Source organism: Tupaia chinensis, unplaced genomic scaffold, assembly GCF_000334495.1.
Source record: "Tupaia chinensis unplaced genomic scaffold, TupChi_1.0 Scaffold143836_1, whole genome shotgun sequence".
NCBI classification, from domain to species: domain Eukaryota; kingdom Metazoa; phylum Chordata; class Mammalia; order Scandentia; family Tupaiidae; genus Tupaia; species Tupaia belangeri.
The window spans coordinates 1,269,972-1,287,494 of record NW_006203686.1 but is presented as its reverse complement, the minus strand read 5'-3'; the positions used below and the strand labels follow the sequence as shown (position 1 = coordinate 1,287,494).

At 44.3% G+C, this 17,523-nt stretch overlaps 1 protein-coding gene across 1 annotated transcript in view; it reads right to left on the bottom strand.

The window, feature by feature from the left end:
* The window catches only part of MYO10 (myosin X), a 267,646-nt gene that overhangs the window by 142,549 nt on the left and 107,574 nt on the right, over positions 1 to 17,523 (bottom strand). The window contains 1 exon segment of the mRNA XM_014582836.2: positions 4,174 to 4,332. Coding sequence (XP_014438322.1) covers positions 4,174 to 4,332 — 159 coding nt within the window.

Below are 17,523 nucleotides of genomic sequence, written 5' to 3'. Positions count from 1 at the left end.
AGAGCGGGGAGGTCCAGGGAGAAGACCCAGCGTCGGCGCATATGGCAGGGTCGCGGGTACCACGGAAGGAGTGGAGCTGCTCCACCCAGGGCACTGGCTCCAAGCAGGACCAGTGGCAAGGCCGGAGCCTAGCCAACCACGGACCCTAACATCAACATCTGTGCAGCCTCTATCCCCTCAAGGACAAGCTTAGGGCAGGGACATGTCCATAGGGACAGTTAAGGGGACTAGGTGTGAGGTTCAGAGGTCTCATAAACAGGGTCAAAACTAGGATGGTGTTACACAGTATGGCCCTCAATGAGACCTTCTTTGGGCTGTGACTGGCCTTGGTTTCTGCTCCCCACTACCTGGTGAGCTTCGAGGGGCAACATCATCACAGCCTCTTCTGACCTTACCATGGTCTCCAGTTCAAGTCCTAAATACATACTTGTTGGTGTGAGATGAGTAAGAAGGGGAAGATGCAAAGGCTGAATCTCTAAAATTTTTGCTTCTTTTAATTTAAAATAGCCCTGCTAAATCCAGGGGTGGAGGATTATTATACTTGACCTTTAAAAACACCTATCAATTTAAAACATGACATTCAAGGGGGCCAGCAGTTAGTATAATGGCTATGTTGCTAGACTCCCATGTAGTTGACTGCAGTTTGAGTCCCAAACCCAGTAGCTTAAACTCACTTCGGGCGTATGTGCATGCATGCACAAGATCCTGAGAGGAGAATGAAGGAGAAGGGATTGTGACATGGGGTGATTTCTCGCTTTCTGTCTTTGTCTTTCTGGCGAATGCACACACCCTATAGCAAAAACCTCTCAAAAAAAAAAAAAAGAAACAACCAAACAAACAAAGAAACATAACATTCAGGGCCAGCAGGTAGCAAGGAGGGTAAAGTGGATAGATCCCACGTGGCCGACTTCAAGGTTTAAGTCCTGGACTCAGTAACTTAGAAATCACACTGGGCACTGTGTGTGCATGCCCAGTCTGTAGAGAATGAAGGAGAAGGGACTGTGGTGTGGCCACCCCTCAAAGAGTGATTTCTCACTTTTCGTCTTTCTCTTCGTGTGTCTGTCTTCAGCAAGCACAAGCACCCTACAGCAAAAAACTGAAAAACTACAAACAAACAACAACCAAAAACTTTAAAAAAAGATGTTCAGGAAGACTAAAATATGACACAGAGTCAGGGAGCAGATTAGTAGAGAAAAGCAGCTTGCTTTGATTTGTTTATGCTGAATGCTTTTCCTTGTTTTGTTTTTGTTTTTAAATCGCTCAATGGAGAATGCTAAAGGCTAGAGAAAAACCAGTTTCACCAGGTGTTGGTCAAGTCCTCAGACAAGAAAATGGTCCTCAAGGCGAGAAAACTCCCAGTCCTCCTTAGCAGAGGACAGCGAACTCCTTACCTGGAGAGATCCACTCACCAGCTGCCTTGGCACCTGCCAACCAGGACAGAAAGCAACGAATCTGGAAGATCCTGACATGACAGGAAAAATGCCAAAAAGATCCCTTCTCAACTACTCAAGGACAGCAGTGATGGTGGCAGAATCATGGCCCCTGCCCAAAGATGTCCACGCTCATCCCCAGATTAGGTGGCATCTCATAGCAAACAGACTTTACAAGAGTGATGAAGTATGCGACCCCTGAGATGGGGAGATTCTCCAGGTGGGCTTGGTCTAATCACACGAGTCTTTAAAAGCTGACAACCTTTCTTGGCTGCAGTCAGAGAGAGAGAAAGACAGAGAGGAGGAGGAGAGGTCTGAAGTCACCAGAGGGACTCCATCCCTCGTTATTAGCTTTGAAGACTAAGTAAGGGGGCCAAGAATCGGGGTATGTGAACCGCCTCTAGCAGCTGGGAACAACTCTCCATTGACAGCTGGAAAGAAAACAAGGACCTCTGTCCTACAACTGCAAGTAGCTGAGTTAGAAGGTCAGAACTAGCAGGTGGTGGACCATCGCTTCATCCCATGAAGCGATGCAGCCTGCCCACATCTTGATTTTAGCCTGCTGAGACCCCATCGGGCGTCTGCCCCATAGGACTGTAAGAAAATAAACATGGAGCCAGCCCCAGAGGGCAGTGGTAATGCGCTGTGCAGGGGAAGCTGGACCCCACATGGCCCACCAGGGTTCAAGTCCCAGCACTTGACACACACACACCAGGCTCACGTGTGCCCAGAATCCTGACAGGAAGGAGAACTGTAGGAAAAAGAGTGCAGTGTGACCAGGCTCCACCTGGGGTGCTTTCTTTCTCTCTTGTGCTCACACTCTTTAGCATGAAAAAAGAAAAGGAAAAAGAAACGAAACGTAACGTTTTAAGTTGATATATTGACGATGTTCTGTCATGGCACTAATAGAGACCTAATGCAATAAGTCTGGTACAATTCAAGTAATTTGATTTCTCTTTTGAGGACACAGACAAGCATTTCTTGGAGCCAGGATAAAAGATGGAAAGGTGGTGGCTTTTCTGACAGGTGGTGGTTTTGTCTGGAGCCAGTAGAGCCTGGCAGGTACTGGCATCCCCTGCAGATAGCGTCAGGGATAACAGGAAAAGCATGGTGGCTGCTCAGCAGATAACAATGCAATTACTCAACTCTCAAGAGAAAGGCAAATAAGGGCATAATTAACCAAACTGTGCTGCAACCTGGATGCACAAACATCCTGCTTTTCCCTCAAGAGGGAGAAAAAAGACCTTCATTCCAGGGAACGAGACCAAGATCTGATTCACAGGATTTACGGGGCAATTTAGCCATCAGGTTGAACATCATTATACCAAGATCAAAATTTTCAAACTTTTTAAAATGCTCTGCTTTGGACCAACCTGTCGCCTGGTTAAAGTGGCTGCATCCCATATGGACGACCATGCAGTTCAAGTATCAGACGCAGAGGCTTGAGAAGCATACTAGCTTGTGTGCACATGCCCAAATCCCCCAAAGAGAAATGCAAGAGAAGGATTGTGGTGTAACCACCCTCCACGGGAGGTACTTTCTCCTCTCCACACTCCTCTGGCTGTTGGTCAGGTCCTCAGACAAGAAAACTGGCACATGCCCTCTGGCAAAAATAAAAAATAAAAAAACCAACTCTGCCTTTCCAACTCTTTGGGTCGTTTTCCCCTTCGAATTGACTTATTTTTTCATGATGGCCGAAAACAAGAAATAAAAACGTGTGTCATTTATTAAAGACAGAAGAGAGTGAGTTTGGAAACATTTGCCTACGAGAGGCATACACCAATAAAAAATTTCAAAATGCAGCTTCACATTTTATTATCGACTAAATGGGCTGCTTGTGACACATGTGGCATTAACTTTACAAACATTGGTTGCGCAACCTCCAGGCGCCTGGTAGTGTCCTTGGCTTCAGGAAGGCAAAATTAAGCCCTTCACATACTTAGCAAGAAAAGTGCTGGATAAACAGACAGTTACACGGAAGTGTCATAAAGTTCATAAAAATACAGCGTGGTGGTATCGTGGATACCTGTGTGGTGGGCACTCCATAGGAAGGAGGTATTAATAGTTCGGTGCTTGTCTGCAAGATTTTTTGAGATGGGAACAGCGGACTAAATGATGTTCTGCTGGCACATGCAAAACAGAATAGATGACTACTTTTATGTAAACATGTATAAACATTTCCTTTGCAAAGAAACATATGGAAAACCTTTTAATCTATAGAGTTAGGGGAAGCAAGCTCAGCATATCAGGACTATGATGTGACTGAATTTCTTTATGCAGGCCTATCTGAAAACACTGGCAAACATTTGGTCAATCTGGCAAAAATGACACTTTCCCAATAAGGAAAAAGGCAAATAAACATATATGTTTTCTTTCTTGTTTAAGCTGAAGAAAATTAAGTATTAAACCCACATGTATCTAACTCCCCCTCTTTCTCAATTCTTCCCCAGCGGAAGGTGACTATGTTGGATGACCCTGAACACCAACCAAGCCTTCAGCTTCAGTGAGCCTCACCGGCCATTTCATGACTGCGTGACATCTTCCTGTAACAGGACACGTTCGACTAACACAGGAGAAGACGACTGACCAAACCAAGCTTCTAATTTGGCAAAACCTTTAAAAGCAGTGTTACTTAAGCTAACTAGAGGGTCTCAAAAAGGCAGAAAGTAGTCTTTGAAAACAAAAATAAGCATTCACTAAAATGTGAGGGATTTTTTTTAAACAAATGACAAGTGGAACTTACATAGATTTGATTTCTCTTGTATCGCTGGAACAAGTTGTACATAATGGAACCCCCGTGCAGTTCTGTCAAGGAGGCCATGTCGTCCACGCCCTCCTCATTCATGGGGTGCATAGCCGTCACCTTCTGGTGGGTAATTGTGCTCTGCTTGTAGGTGAATACCTGAGAGAGGTAAAGAAATTCAATTGTTTAATTATTAGCATAAATGATTGTTGCAGAAGTTTCTCAAACTGATAATACAATACATACAATAACGGTACAACTGCAGCAAAAAGATCCTGAAATGGGCAATAAAAATATACTGTAAAGATTTTTTTCCATTTCATTTCATTTCATTCATTCATTCCATAAGTGAGAGAGATAGAGAGAAAGAGCACCCTGAAAAGGTCTTCACACCAGGATCCAGCCCCAGCCTCGGCCAACCTGCAGCATGAGACACACGCACCCTAGGAGCTCGGGGAGGCCTCTGGATGTGAACCTAGACCCTTTCATGTGGTGTGCCCTGCAGGATGTCAACGTGTTATTGCTGTGCCACCGAGACCCAACTTTTTCATTTTGTTTATATCACCTATACATTCCCAGGGATGCAATTATTTTGAAAACTGTCATTAGTTGTTCCTAAAAGACATGCATTCAAATACTAATGATCCTTTGGGAACCACCAAAATTATAAATGTATAGTCCACTTTTCTGCATATTTCTCCAATTAAAATCAATTATTACCAATTAGAAAACTAGCTATTTTTACAATACAGTATTTTGGTTTCTCTAAAAAATATTTCACACTGGATCATACGATTGTAAAGCTTCATAATGAGGTTCTTTGATTTAAGTATTATCTAAATATCGACTTTAAGTAGTTTAAATATTATGTAAATTCATTCTGTTACACAAACGGACCACACACCCGATCAAAAGTAAACACAACCGTGTAGCAGTAAAACACAAAGCTCTGTGAGGCAATCCCATGTAAGAAGGTTCCTGGTTCTTGTCCAGACACCTCTCTGAATACAGTGGGTATACATGTGCCCATGATCTAGGACTGGTTGAAAACTGGAGGTGAGTCATGACCTCAAGACCCTTTTGGGGTGCTGTATCTCTATGATTCTTTCCCTTTTGCTAATGAACCAAATCAATGAATAAACTTAAAAAAACAAAAACAAAAAAAACGGGACCAGCAGTTAGCGTAATGGCTATGTTGCTGAATTCCCATGTAGTCGACCATGGTTCATGTCCCGGACCCGGTAGCTTAAAACTCACGCCAGGCGCGTGTGCATGCATGCCCAAGATCCCGAGAGGAGAATGGAGGAGAAGGGATTGCGGCGTGACCGTCTTCTCTTGGGGGTGATTTTTCGCTTTCTGTCTCTATGTCTCTCTCTGTCTGTCTGGCGAGTGCACGCGCCCTATAGCAAAAACCTCTCCAAAAATAAATAAATAAACAAACAAACATTAAAAAAAAAAAAAAGATGTTCCAAAACACTATTTCCCCTCAGCAGACATGTGATCGTTAGGCAAAATAAGTCCCCTTTCAGATTTAAAGTAAATCTGGTTTGTTTCCTAGACAGGCTATCTTCCCTCAAATGCCAAACAACTGGAAGCAATTGTGTTACGTCCATGGTGTACCATGTACAGAAAGCGACTCCGATAGTCTAGGCTTGATAGTTGAATTCAGTTTATATTTCCAACATCTACTTGGTGCTCTTTTATCATACTTATGTGACATAAGATTAATTATGTCAAGTCATGCTCTATCGGCTGACTAAAGTTTGATAAGCTTTACGTACAAATTCATGTAGTAAAATGATTTCACTATGAACATCTACTCAATATTTACTCATGTACTAGCTGGTAGTTTTCCTACTATTTGCATGATCATCATCCTCTAAGTAAAATAAAACACCAAGAGGTTGAAAAAAAAAGAATGTAAATAACACAAAAAACATACAGCCTTCTCATGACTACACTTGCAAGTATGTACACACAAAAGGATTTTCTGGAATTGTATTTACAGAACTTTTTGATTGTAGATTCTATTTTAAAATATCGACCAGCTGCCTACATGGCAACAAATGGTATGTTATTGCAAAAGAGAATGACACAGTAAGCCGTGCAAAAGTACCAACCCAATGGTTTTCATAAGCCATGACAAATGGCATGTTTTATTTTTCTAGGGAAAAATTTTTTTGCCAGCCCTTCCACATGAACCACAAGACATGGTCAAAACCAGTCTGAGAAACTGCTTGAGGCCAGAGCAGGGACGCACCCATCTCTTCTGAGGCATAGCCACTGTCCCCAGCTGCTTCCTGGGCACAGACATCAACAGGAGATGAGACAGCCCAGTGGCCCCACTTCAGGACCAATGGCCAGCCCTGCCACGTGAGCCCCACAGGGCTGGCCAGAGCCTGGGCCCCCTGAAGGAATGCAGGGTGCAGTGTGCCACACCCAGAGTAACAAGGTACCAAAGAAAAGGGCACAAAAGAATTCAAGAGAGAAGAAACACACAACATGCAGGCATGACGTGGATTTCTGTATTGTTTTTTCCTGTTCTCTTTGCCAGAGGACATATGCACTTGCCAGAAAGGCAGAGAGAGAGGGAAAGTGAGGAAGTACCCCCAAGGTCACAATGCAATCCTTCTCCTATTTCTTCCTTCTTTCAGGATTTTGGGTGCACACACACATGCACCTGACGTGCTTTTCAAACTACTGAGGCCAGGATTCAAACTACATTGTTGACCATGTGGGATCCAGCTCCCTTAACCACCAGGTCATGCGGCCAGCCATGACTTTGAATTTTAAGTTGTAAACATCATGAAAGAAAAGTTACAAGAAGTAGACTTAAGCCTTGGGGCCACCCAGAAAACCCCTAAACAGCCAAAATTGTTTTTTTCTACTTTTCCCTCCTGCATTTCCGTGATGCCAAAAAAAGTAGTTTTTCTGGAAACACCACACCTGGCAGTGTACTTGATAAAGGCAGACAGAGGTAGACCCGGTTCGTATGGTCTACTTCTGGCCACAGAGCCGTATAAAGAAGGTTTTATCATCCCCCAGTTACCATACACACCTCGAGGGCCTCACCTCACCTTTGGCTCCGAGCTCTTGCCAACAAACTCAAGTCCCCTCCAGAAGTTTCTTCTAGAAGAAGGCTGGGCATGGAAGCCAGATCAGCCATTTTCTGCTCAATTTCCTGCCACTCCCCATCAGAGTCCTCCCTATGTGAGGACAAATGACTTTTTCTACCAACTGCCATTCTGAGTAGAATAGGAAATCCAGACTTTGAAGTTAGAAATAATTTAGAGTATTAATTCTTTTATCTGTATTTATATTGATTCTGCATTGTGAAAATAATCTTTTAATATAACTGGACACACACACACACACACCATGAAAAGAAAACAGCAAGGGTACATTAAAAGTTTGTGGAAAGATGTAATTAAAGTATGGGTTTGTTGGGTTCCAGAAAATTTTAAAATCCACACATATTTTTTCATAATATACATTTTCCAAGAACTTTCTGAAGACCTTCTTCATATTTATAATATATATAGTGTCTCTATTTATATGTATGTGTATACACACACATTAAATTATCTATGTTATATGTAAACATTGCCTTGTCTTTTTCAGTACATTAGGATAGCAAGACAACGCGTGAGCCCAAGTAAACAGCACAGATCTGGGCACATGGTCATTTGAAAAATGGCTATGACCTATAAATAGAGTGTCCCACCTTCATATATTTAACTTTCTCATATATTTTTAGGAATACATTTATGTACAAAACATAGGCACGTGGGACCAGCAGATGGTTACATCACTGGACTACCATGCAGTCGACCACAGTTCACATCCTGGACCCGGCAACTTAAAACTCACACTGGGCGCCTGTGTATGCATGGCTAAAATTCCAAGAGGAGGATGGAGGATAAGGGACTGCAGCATGGTCATTTTCCCTGGTTACTGATTTCTCACTTTCTGTTTCTCTGTCTCTCTGGCAAGTGTATGTGCCCTTATAGCAAAAATTTCTTTAAAAAACAAAACAAAACACAGCTACATGCCCATTTCAGGAGTGGGGAATCAGAACTGAAAATACCACTACACCTGACTTCAGGGAGACAGAATCATGATGGGAAAGAACAGTTAAAACAGGAAGTTATGAACAGAAAAAAACAAACAAAAAAGACACACTGTGTCAAGATACAGGATGGTGGCTGTGTAGGAGAACCAACTCCCCCTGGGAAGGTTCTTTAAAGTTTGCAAAGATCTTAAGACAGAATCAAGCATACAGAAGATGCTAAAAATTTGGAGAATTCATTCATTCAAGCAAATATCTTTTCTCTTGCTATGCCCAAGGCATTAGGGAATATAGAGCTTACATTCTAGCAGTTCAGTGGGAGGAGATAAAAAACAAATATTCAAATCAATGTGTAATATTACAAAGGGTGATGAATGTCTGAAAACACATAAATGAAAGTAAGGAGGAACTGAGGGGTATCAAGATAGGTTATTTTCTATCAGGTCTTTGGGGACCACCTCTCACTGATAGGTTAACAACATCAAAGGAGGACTCTATGAAAGTCAGAAACAGAACTAGTCCCTGCATTCTTGTGCCTTAACGCATTACTGGTTGAATAAACACCTGATTTAATCTGTAACGATTTCAAAGCATTAATAAGATCCACCATTTTATTTTAAAAATTTTATAGTCTCTTGACTCTTCTCCATGTGCACCAATTTAGTTGTGTAAGATTATCCTAAACAGCAGGAAGAAAACTTCTAAGTCTAAAGAATAGAATTATTTTCTTCTTCTTCTTTTAAGAGAGAGATTTTTGCTATAGGGCATGTGTGTTTGCCAGAGAGACATAAAGCAATAAATCACCCCCCAAGAAATCACCCCTGAAGGGGGATGGCCAAGCTGCAATCACTTCTCCTCCAGTCTGGCTCTTGGGATCCTGGGCACGTATACATGCACATGCGCCTGGTGTGAGTTTTAAGCCACAAGGTCCAGGACTCTAACTGTGGTTGTCTTCGTGGGAGTCCAGCAACATAACTATTACACCATCTGCTGGCCCTTCTTCTTCTTTTCTTTTAATAGAGAGGAAGAGAGGGAAAGTGAGAGAAGGAGGGAGAGATTTTTGACAAGGTCTTGTCATCTCAAATTGCCCTTGCCCCAGCCCCTCAATAAACCAGGACCACAGCACACACACACACACACACACACACACACACACACACACACACAACCATTCCAGGCCTGCTTAGCATGGCCTGAGAACCCAACCTGGACCTCTTGTGTGGCTCCAGCCTCACACGGTGCCCAGTCTTGGCTCACTGTATGTACTCAATACATTATGGGTTAATGGCCTTGACCCTCAGAATGAGAGTAACATATATAAATGGGCAGGATGGGAAGAGGGACCGAACCTGGCTTGTAGTTCAGGGACAATGAGCAAGATACTTCATCTCTCTGGCCTGCAATTTTCTATAAAAGAGGGATGAAAACGAAAATACTACTACTACAGAACTACTCTAAAGACTAAAAAAATAATATATGTAAAAGTCACAGTGATTGCCACCCATGGTAGCCCAATAAAAGTTCACTATTTCCCATGGGGGGGGGAGACATAATAGAAGAACAATGTAGAACGTTCTATAAGGAAATAGTCAAGAGGCTTAAGGAACTTAGATGAGTGGCTCAGGCTCTTCAGATAAGGGCGTGCACACTGGCCGTGCAGAAGGGAAGGAGCAGAAGGAGGGGGCAGTGTGGGTCCACACTTTTATGACAACTGTGCGCTGTGAGCTACCTGATGAAAAACTACTGGACCTTTTCTTCCTGTTTTAATCCCTTTGTACAAATTGGACTGGCCCGGTTTAAATCTTTCCTGGTATTCTGCAATGTTTAGAGGGATGCTCTCATTTTCCTTCTCTCTTTCTTTATCGGCTCATTAATTCATGAATTAGTCATGACCAATGACAAAGGCTGTTAAGACGCTTGCTGCCTGTGGCTAAAACAAGCAATCATGTAAACAAAACTGAGCTTCTGGCTCTACGCGGAGGCTGCTGTGTGTTCTCTCAAGCAACATGATCGCTCTGCATTCCCTAAGTTACTCATGTTTTTTTAAAAAGCTTGTTTGTGTTTATTTCATGACAAAGAGATAGAGCCACTCAGGGGCTGGGTTTCAGCCTCCAGCATTTCTTCATGCTTGAATCCATCCCTGGCCCCGGCTAGCCTGGATCCTGAGCATGTGCATGCACCTGGTGTGCTCAGGGAGGCCCTGGGATGCGAACCCAGGACCTTCCCATGTGGGTCCAGCACTGCAGAGCCTTGTGTTTCTGCTGTGCCACAGGTTGGTCTGCAATGCACAGTTTTATCATGCTCCTCTACGCCGCACAACAGGAACATCACCTGTGCAGTGCTAGGATGTGACCTACTTCACAAAAATCTGCCTTGCCCTGTTGTTTTTGCTGCTGCCTCAGGAAACTGGGGAAAGTATCTGGGGCACGAAATGTGAAGTCCACTGGAAAGTTACGTGGGAATCTAAGCAAAAGCAATCTGACAGCTGCTCACACTCCCACTGTGCAGAGTAACAATGACAGCGTGCCATGGTTGGCCCCGACTCGTCCCAGATTCTCAATACTATGGCACAAGGGGTTAAAATTATCTTTATGTAAATAAAGATAACCTCCCTGGGGTGAGTTTGTTACATAACCAACTACCAAATATAGATAAAACAGAGATTGCTCTTTTCTTTTTCAAAGAATCACACTAGTTTGTAAGATTAAGGCATTTCACTTGTCATCGGGTTTTTAATGTCCAAGGTAGCATTCGCATACCAAGACAAAATAGAAAGAGAGCCAGGATCAGGCACTTACTAAGTGTTTTCTGCAGACATCAGGCACTGTTTATATTATCTGATTATACTGATTCCCAGAAGGAAATAAAATACTGCTGTTGTTTTAAGATTTTGCTACAGGGTGTGTGCACTCACTAGAGAGAGACAAAGAGAACGTGAGAAATCACCCCTTCCCTCCCAAGGGGGATGGCCACATTGCAATCCCTTCTCCATTCTCCTCTCAGGATTCTGGGCATGTGTGTGTGTACACTTGCACCAGTGTAATTCTCGAGCCACCAGTTCTGGGACTTGAACCATGAAGCTGGCCATGGGGGATCCAGTGCCTTAACCTTTATACCACATGCTTCAAACACACTGTTGCCCATTTTTTAAAAGAAAAAATTCACAGAGGATCAGAGAAGTTAGGGAACCTTCCCAACAGCACTCAACACAAGTAGCATTCAATTCTTGATGCAGCAGAAAAGCATGGCTGGTGGAGTCGGTCCGTTCATAGGGACACCTGTTCAAACACAGCCTTTTGCATTTCAGCTCTGTCTCCCACTGGCCAAGTCTCTGGGCACGTTCTACAACGTCTGAGTTGATTTTCAAATGTACACAAGGAAGGTATTGCCATCTCTCAGGCAGAGTCGCTGAGAAATCAGTTGATGCCACCTCCAGAGCCTGGTCACCCAGCTACTCCGCCTACATTCTCTAGTTGTTCCTCTCCTAAAGTGACTGTAGTCGGGGGAGCAAGGGGCGACTAAGTCGTCAATACAAGAGCAAAGAGATGGCCTAAGGCCAGGTTAAGAGCACTGAAGAGGGCGCCAAAGGACTCCTGGTCCCTGGAGTGAGAAAGCAGGGGAGGAAGAGAGAAAGGAAGTGCCCATTCTGCAACACCCTCCTGTGTACTAGTCGTGCTCTCATTCTCCGTTAGCTTTCATGTACGTACTCTCGTTAGTTCCCTTAGCCATTCATGCCGGACTGGGAGCAAGACCCTGGGAGTCTGATGGTGAATTAAACGGCACCTCTCTTGAAAGAGCTTTAGAGTCCTCTGAAACATCAACAGGTGATCCTGACAAGAGTTGTGGAGGCTGTAATGGAGGAAATTCTCCAGGTACACTGGGAGGTAACCCACAGACAGACAGTTGCACAGGAAGGCAGCAGGTGCAGGAACAAGACAGTGTGGGGCATCCGTGTTGTTGAGAGGCTGGGATAGGGTGTGGGGGTGCTTGTGTCTCTGACTTGTGGGACCCAAGAACCACATATGCAGTTAAGGAGGGGAAGCTGCTTCTCTCTCTGCTCATCATTTTGGAAACTGTAATACCACTCAGAACACAGACTGTTTTTCTTTCCTCCTCCCCTTTTTCTTTATTGTCAGAAGGTACGTATGCTTACCAGAGAGAGACAAAGGGGAAGAGGAGGGTGGAGAGAGAGAGAAAAAGAAAGACAGAGGAAAGGAGGGAGGGTAAAAACTTTCTCAATGGGGCGTGGTAATGCCACGATCCCTTCTCCTCCAGCTCTCCATCCTATTGGGATTTGGGGCATGAACTCACTCGCTCCCGACCTGTTCTTCAAGCTGTCAAGGCCGGGATTTGAACCATAGTTGACTATGTAGGATCTGGCTCACTTACCCACGAGGCTGTGGGGCTGGCCCCAAAAATTGCTTTCCTAGACATAAGACATGAAGCTTAAATCATACTGCAAAGTGCCATTCAATGAAACCAACTTTCTAGACACACTACAGAAAAGCAAAGTTCTTAATTTCTTCTACAAGCAATCACTCCAAACACTGTTGTCCTCACAATGGAGGGCTGCTTCCTGCTTTCATGTGTCTCTATAATAGGCCAGCACTGCATCAGCAAGGAGGGCTGGCTGGGTGGTGCAGCAGTGACACCAGCTCAAGGAACGCTGGCCTACGTGAAGATCGCAAGTCGGGTTCCTGGTCAACCTACGCACACCATGTGGCTTGCCCACTATCCTTGCTGGCTGGGAAGGCTGGGGGAGGATTAGGCTGAGACTGTTTATCTGTTTGCCTTTCCCTCACTCTGCCTCATGAAAAAAATAAACTTCACCCCCTACCAAAAAAAAGCATCAGAGTGATATGCACAATACAATAAAGTCACTGACAGAGCAGCCCCAGAACAAGCCTTAACTACCCATCTCAAACTTCCCTGATTGACTCTCAGGCTTTGCAGGCAGGCAGACTGATAGGATTAGGAGTCTGAGCAGTCTAAACTCCCCCCCACCCCCCGGAAGCTAATTAGCAAGTGACACACCTGCCACTGGAGACACAAGGGCTCTGCCACATGGCAAACGGTGACAAATGTAACAAACCCGCCTAGATAATACACGGGTGACAAATGCTCTGAATGAATTTAAGGGAAAAGTTCACTGTTACAATGCACTGTCACAAGTGGAAGGAATGGCTAACACACTAACACACACACACACACACACACACACACACACACACACTTAATCCACAATCGACTATGTGGGAGTCCAGCACCTTGACCACCACACCACCTGCTGGCCCCTTAGTTTCAAATATACAAGGGTACAATTGTCCATTACTGCTAACAGATGTATGTGAATCCACTGTTATATTCAAATGCAGTTTAATATAAAAAAGACACAGAAGGAAAAGACAGGAAGAAAATACATTTAGAACTTCAATCTTAAAAATGAAAAACTTATGTTTGCACAAAATCATGCATGCGAATGCCCATGGTAGCTTTCTTTGTAACAGCCACAGTTGAAAAGCCAGCCCCATGAGGGTACGTGCTTTGCAAGTTCATTTAGACAACATTCTCGAAATGACAAAATTATAGCGAATGAAAAACAGATTGGAGGTTGGCAGAGGTAAAGGAGCGGGTGGAGGCAGGGGTAACAAGTGTGGCTATAAAAGGGCAGCAAGAGGTGTCCAGCCACGGTGGCTCAACAGCAATGCAATGCTCCATGATGCTCAGGCCACGTGGGAAGGTCCTGGGTTCACGTCCCGAGGTCTCACTGTACACGCCTAGTATACGCATGTGCCCTTGATTTTGGCTGGCTGAAGATGGGGGTGGGTCATGGTATGAAGACCCTACAGGAGTCTTTTTCTCGTGAAGAAAAAACAACTTGTTAAACAGCAACAGGAGGGATCCTGTGGTGATCAGAATGCTCTGGATCTTGACTGTCTCAGTGTCTGTATCCCAGCTGGGATTATGTGCCCTAGGTTTACAAGATCCCATCACTTGGAGAAATGGAGTAAAGGGGACAGGGACCTCTCCGTATCACTGCTTACAAACCCACAGATATACCCAAACGCAAAGTTTAGTATATAAGAAACAAAACATAGAAGGAAAAGACAGGAAGAAAATACATTAGAACTTCAGTAATAGGTCACAACATACGTTTTCAGTTTTGTCTTTTATACTATCCTATGACTCTCTATTTTCTAAAAACAATTTAACATTTCTAGACTTAAAAAGAGACATCTGTCCAGTCAAAATCAGTATCAATGAATACATCTGGGGAGGTATAACGGTGTAAGATCACACACGAAATGGATTTAACACAGTTCTTGGTACCAAGTAAGCAACCTTGAGTATTTCGGTTGGTATTGTCATCGATGATGTAATCCAATCATACCACAGTGGAGTCCCTTCACAGTATGGTCCAATCACTTCCAAGATGAAGTCTCAATTCTTTCCCTGGGTTTCTCCATAAAGCCCTCCCTCCACGGTTTTGTGACGTCTCCTGCCAAATTGACCCTCATTGTATCAGACTGAGGAGAGTCCCCCTCAGAGTTAACTCTCCCGGGGGGAGCTATCCTTCTTTTCTCAGCCAATCATGCCCTCCCAAGCACCCCTCTTTCAAGTCTCACCCACAATAGCATGCCCAGCCTGAGCAAAGCAGCCTTCTCCCCACAACACCTGGGGCAGAAGGCTCTCGTGGCACATATCCCATGACACTGTCACCTCACCTTTCTCATCTCTGCTTCATAATCAGGGTGACAATATTCTCAGCCCATGTGTCCAAGTGACTGAGTTCCTGGGGCACTAAGATGAGGAGCTGGGGGTGCATGTGGGCCGTTGGAAGGAGGGCGAGACTATCATGATGTCTACAGTAGCTGGGGTGCTAAGGGCTGCCAAGTCCGTGAGGACCAGGGTGTAGCTGGCGAAAACCTCTGGGTCCTCACTGCCTCGCCAGATGCCTGGCACCAGTGGCCACTCAGTAACTCTGCTAGAGGGACGGCCATCAGCTACCCATCCACGGTGCTGAGGTCAGGGGATAAGGATCGTGCATCTGTCATCTAAAACCTAACTCCAAGGCTGGGCTAGAAATTGGCATTGTCCACTTACTGGCTGCCTAGAAGTTGTCTTCAGCTGAATAATAGGACAGTAATTCCTTGGCTGCTCTTAAGTGAAGTGAAAAAAGGCATATTCGAGCCAAGTATGCGTACACTCTGAGCTCCGAAACTGAGTCCAAATCAATCGTACGAGTCCTAGGCTAAGCACTTTGTTTTCCCCATGCCACTCACGTCCCACAAACACATTTCCAAGTGTCAAGAAAGAATTAAGAGACACCATGCAAGGTATTTATTAACCCGGTGAACAAAATGGAATCAGAATGATTCCAGATTCCAGACTGAAACTCAAAGCCATTTCTGGCTGTTCATTTGGTAAACATATACAAGAAGGGCAGGAGGTCAGGCTGGCTCAAACTTTTGGTACCAAACTAGGAGAAAACTTCCCTGAAGGTCTTCGGAAAGGTCAGAAAGAAAGCACAGCAGCTTGGAACGTGACATAGTTACCTCCCCACACTGTCCCTGCACACCAACCTCATCCCCACGGCCAGGGAAATTTGTAAGACTATCTGGAAAATGCTTCTTGAATTACTAGAAGGATTAGAAAAAGGCAGAAAATCACAAAGAGAAAAGACTAAAAGAAAAAGAGCTCTCTACGTGAGGAGGGCAAAAGCCACTTTTAAAAAAGTTTTTTTCTTTTAATTAAAAAAATATTTTTAGAGTTTTTGCCATAGGGCATGTGTGCTCACTGGAGAGAGACAGAGAGGGAAAAGTGAGAAATCGCCCTTCGGGGGAGGACACGTCACAGTCGTTTCTCCTCCACTCTCCTCCTGGGATTTTGAGCATGCACACACACACGTGCCATGTAGCAGTCCAGCACCTTAACCACTATGTCCCCCCCAACAAAAGATTTTTAATATGAAAAACATTAATATCATGCACTAATAGTTTTCCTGGCACATGAGCAGTGAGCAAATAAGGGAACTAAAAAAGAATACTATTTGTTCGCTGCCTTTCCTCCTCTCAAAAGTATCAGTTGGAACTGTTGCTTGTCTGTAAACACCTATGAATATAAGGGATGCAAAAGCCCTGCATGTCTTACATGAGAAATCTGGTCCTAAAAGTTGAAGTTTATAGAGTTGGAGTTTGTAGGGGTTAAAGAGATTTTTTTTTTTGGGGAGAGATTTTCACTATAGGGCGTGTGCACTCGCCAGACAGACAGAGAGAGACATAGAGACAGAAAGCGAGAAATCACCCCCCAGGGGGGATGGTCACGCTGCAATCCCTTCTCCTCCATTCTCCTCTCGGGATCTTGGGCACGCACGCACACGCGCCCGGCGTGAGTTTTAAACCACCACGTCTAGGACGCGAACTGCGGCCGACTATGTGGGAGTCCAGTGACATAGCCATTACGCTAACTGCTGGTTCCCTGAGGTTAAAGAGATTAATGGGGATCTTGCTGAATCTCCTTAAGACCAAAGGTTAGGAGAGAGAAAATAGGGCCAGGTTTTTGTTAATATTGTCATTCTTTATGTAGCTCCCCATCTCCCACTAGGCTGTCCCCAAAAAGGGACTTTCCAGAGTCTTCCTTTTAGGTAATAGCATTATAAGCTTACCTTTCTTTAAATTTCCATTTTGGAGAGTGTCAGAATCAATTCATAGGCACTCAGTCACTACCAAACGGTCAGTGCTGGCCTCAGAGGGCAGCCCCTCCTCAACCACCACGCACATAAAATGTTTTCGCTCTGCCCCTCTTCTCATTGTGACACACCTGCAAGGTCATCAACACTGCCCCAGTCTCACCTCCTTCAGGGGCAAGATAATCCAGAGGACCAAACCTAGAAACTCAAAGACCACATGCAAGCATAAGATGGGCAGATGGAAACTGATGAGGAATTTGATAACAAGGAACACTAGGATCTGAGCAAAGCTGCATCACGCCCAGAGCAGTCAGTTCCTCAGACAGCAGGATGTCCATTAGATGTGAGTGAGAAAGTCCATACGAGTTTTCATCATAATATAGATATTTTTTAAAAAAATTTAAATACTCTGCTCTCTTAATCTCTTGATAATTACACCCCCCTCTTATTAAGAATTATTTTAGGGACCAGCAGTTAGCGTAATGGCTATGTCACTGGATTCCCATGTAGTCGACCGCGATTTGCGTCCTGGATCCGGTGGCTTAAAACTCGCGCTGGGCACATGTGCATGCGTGCCCAAGTTCCCGATAGG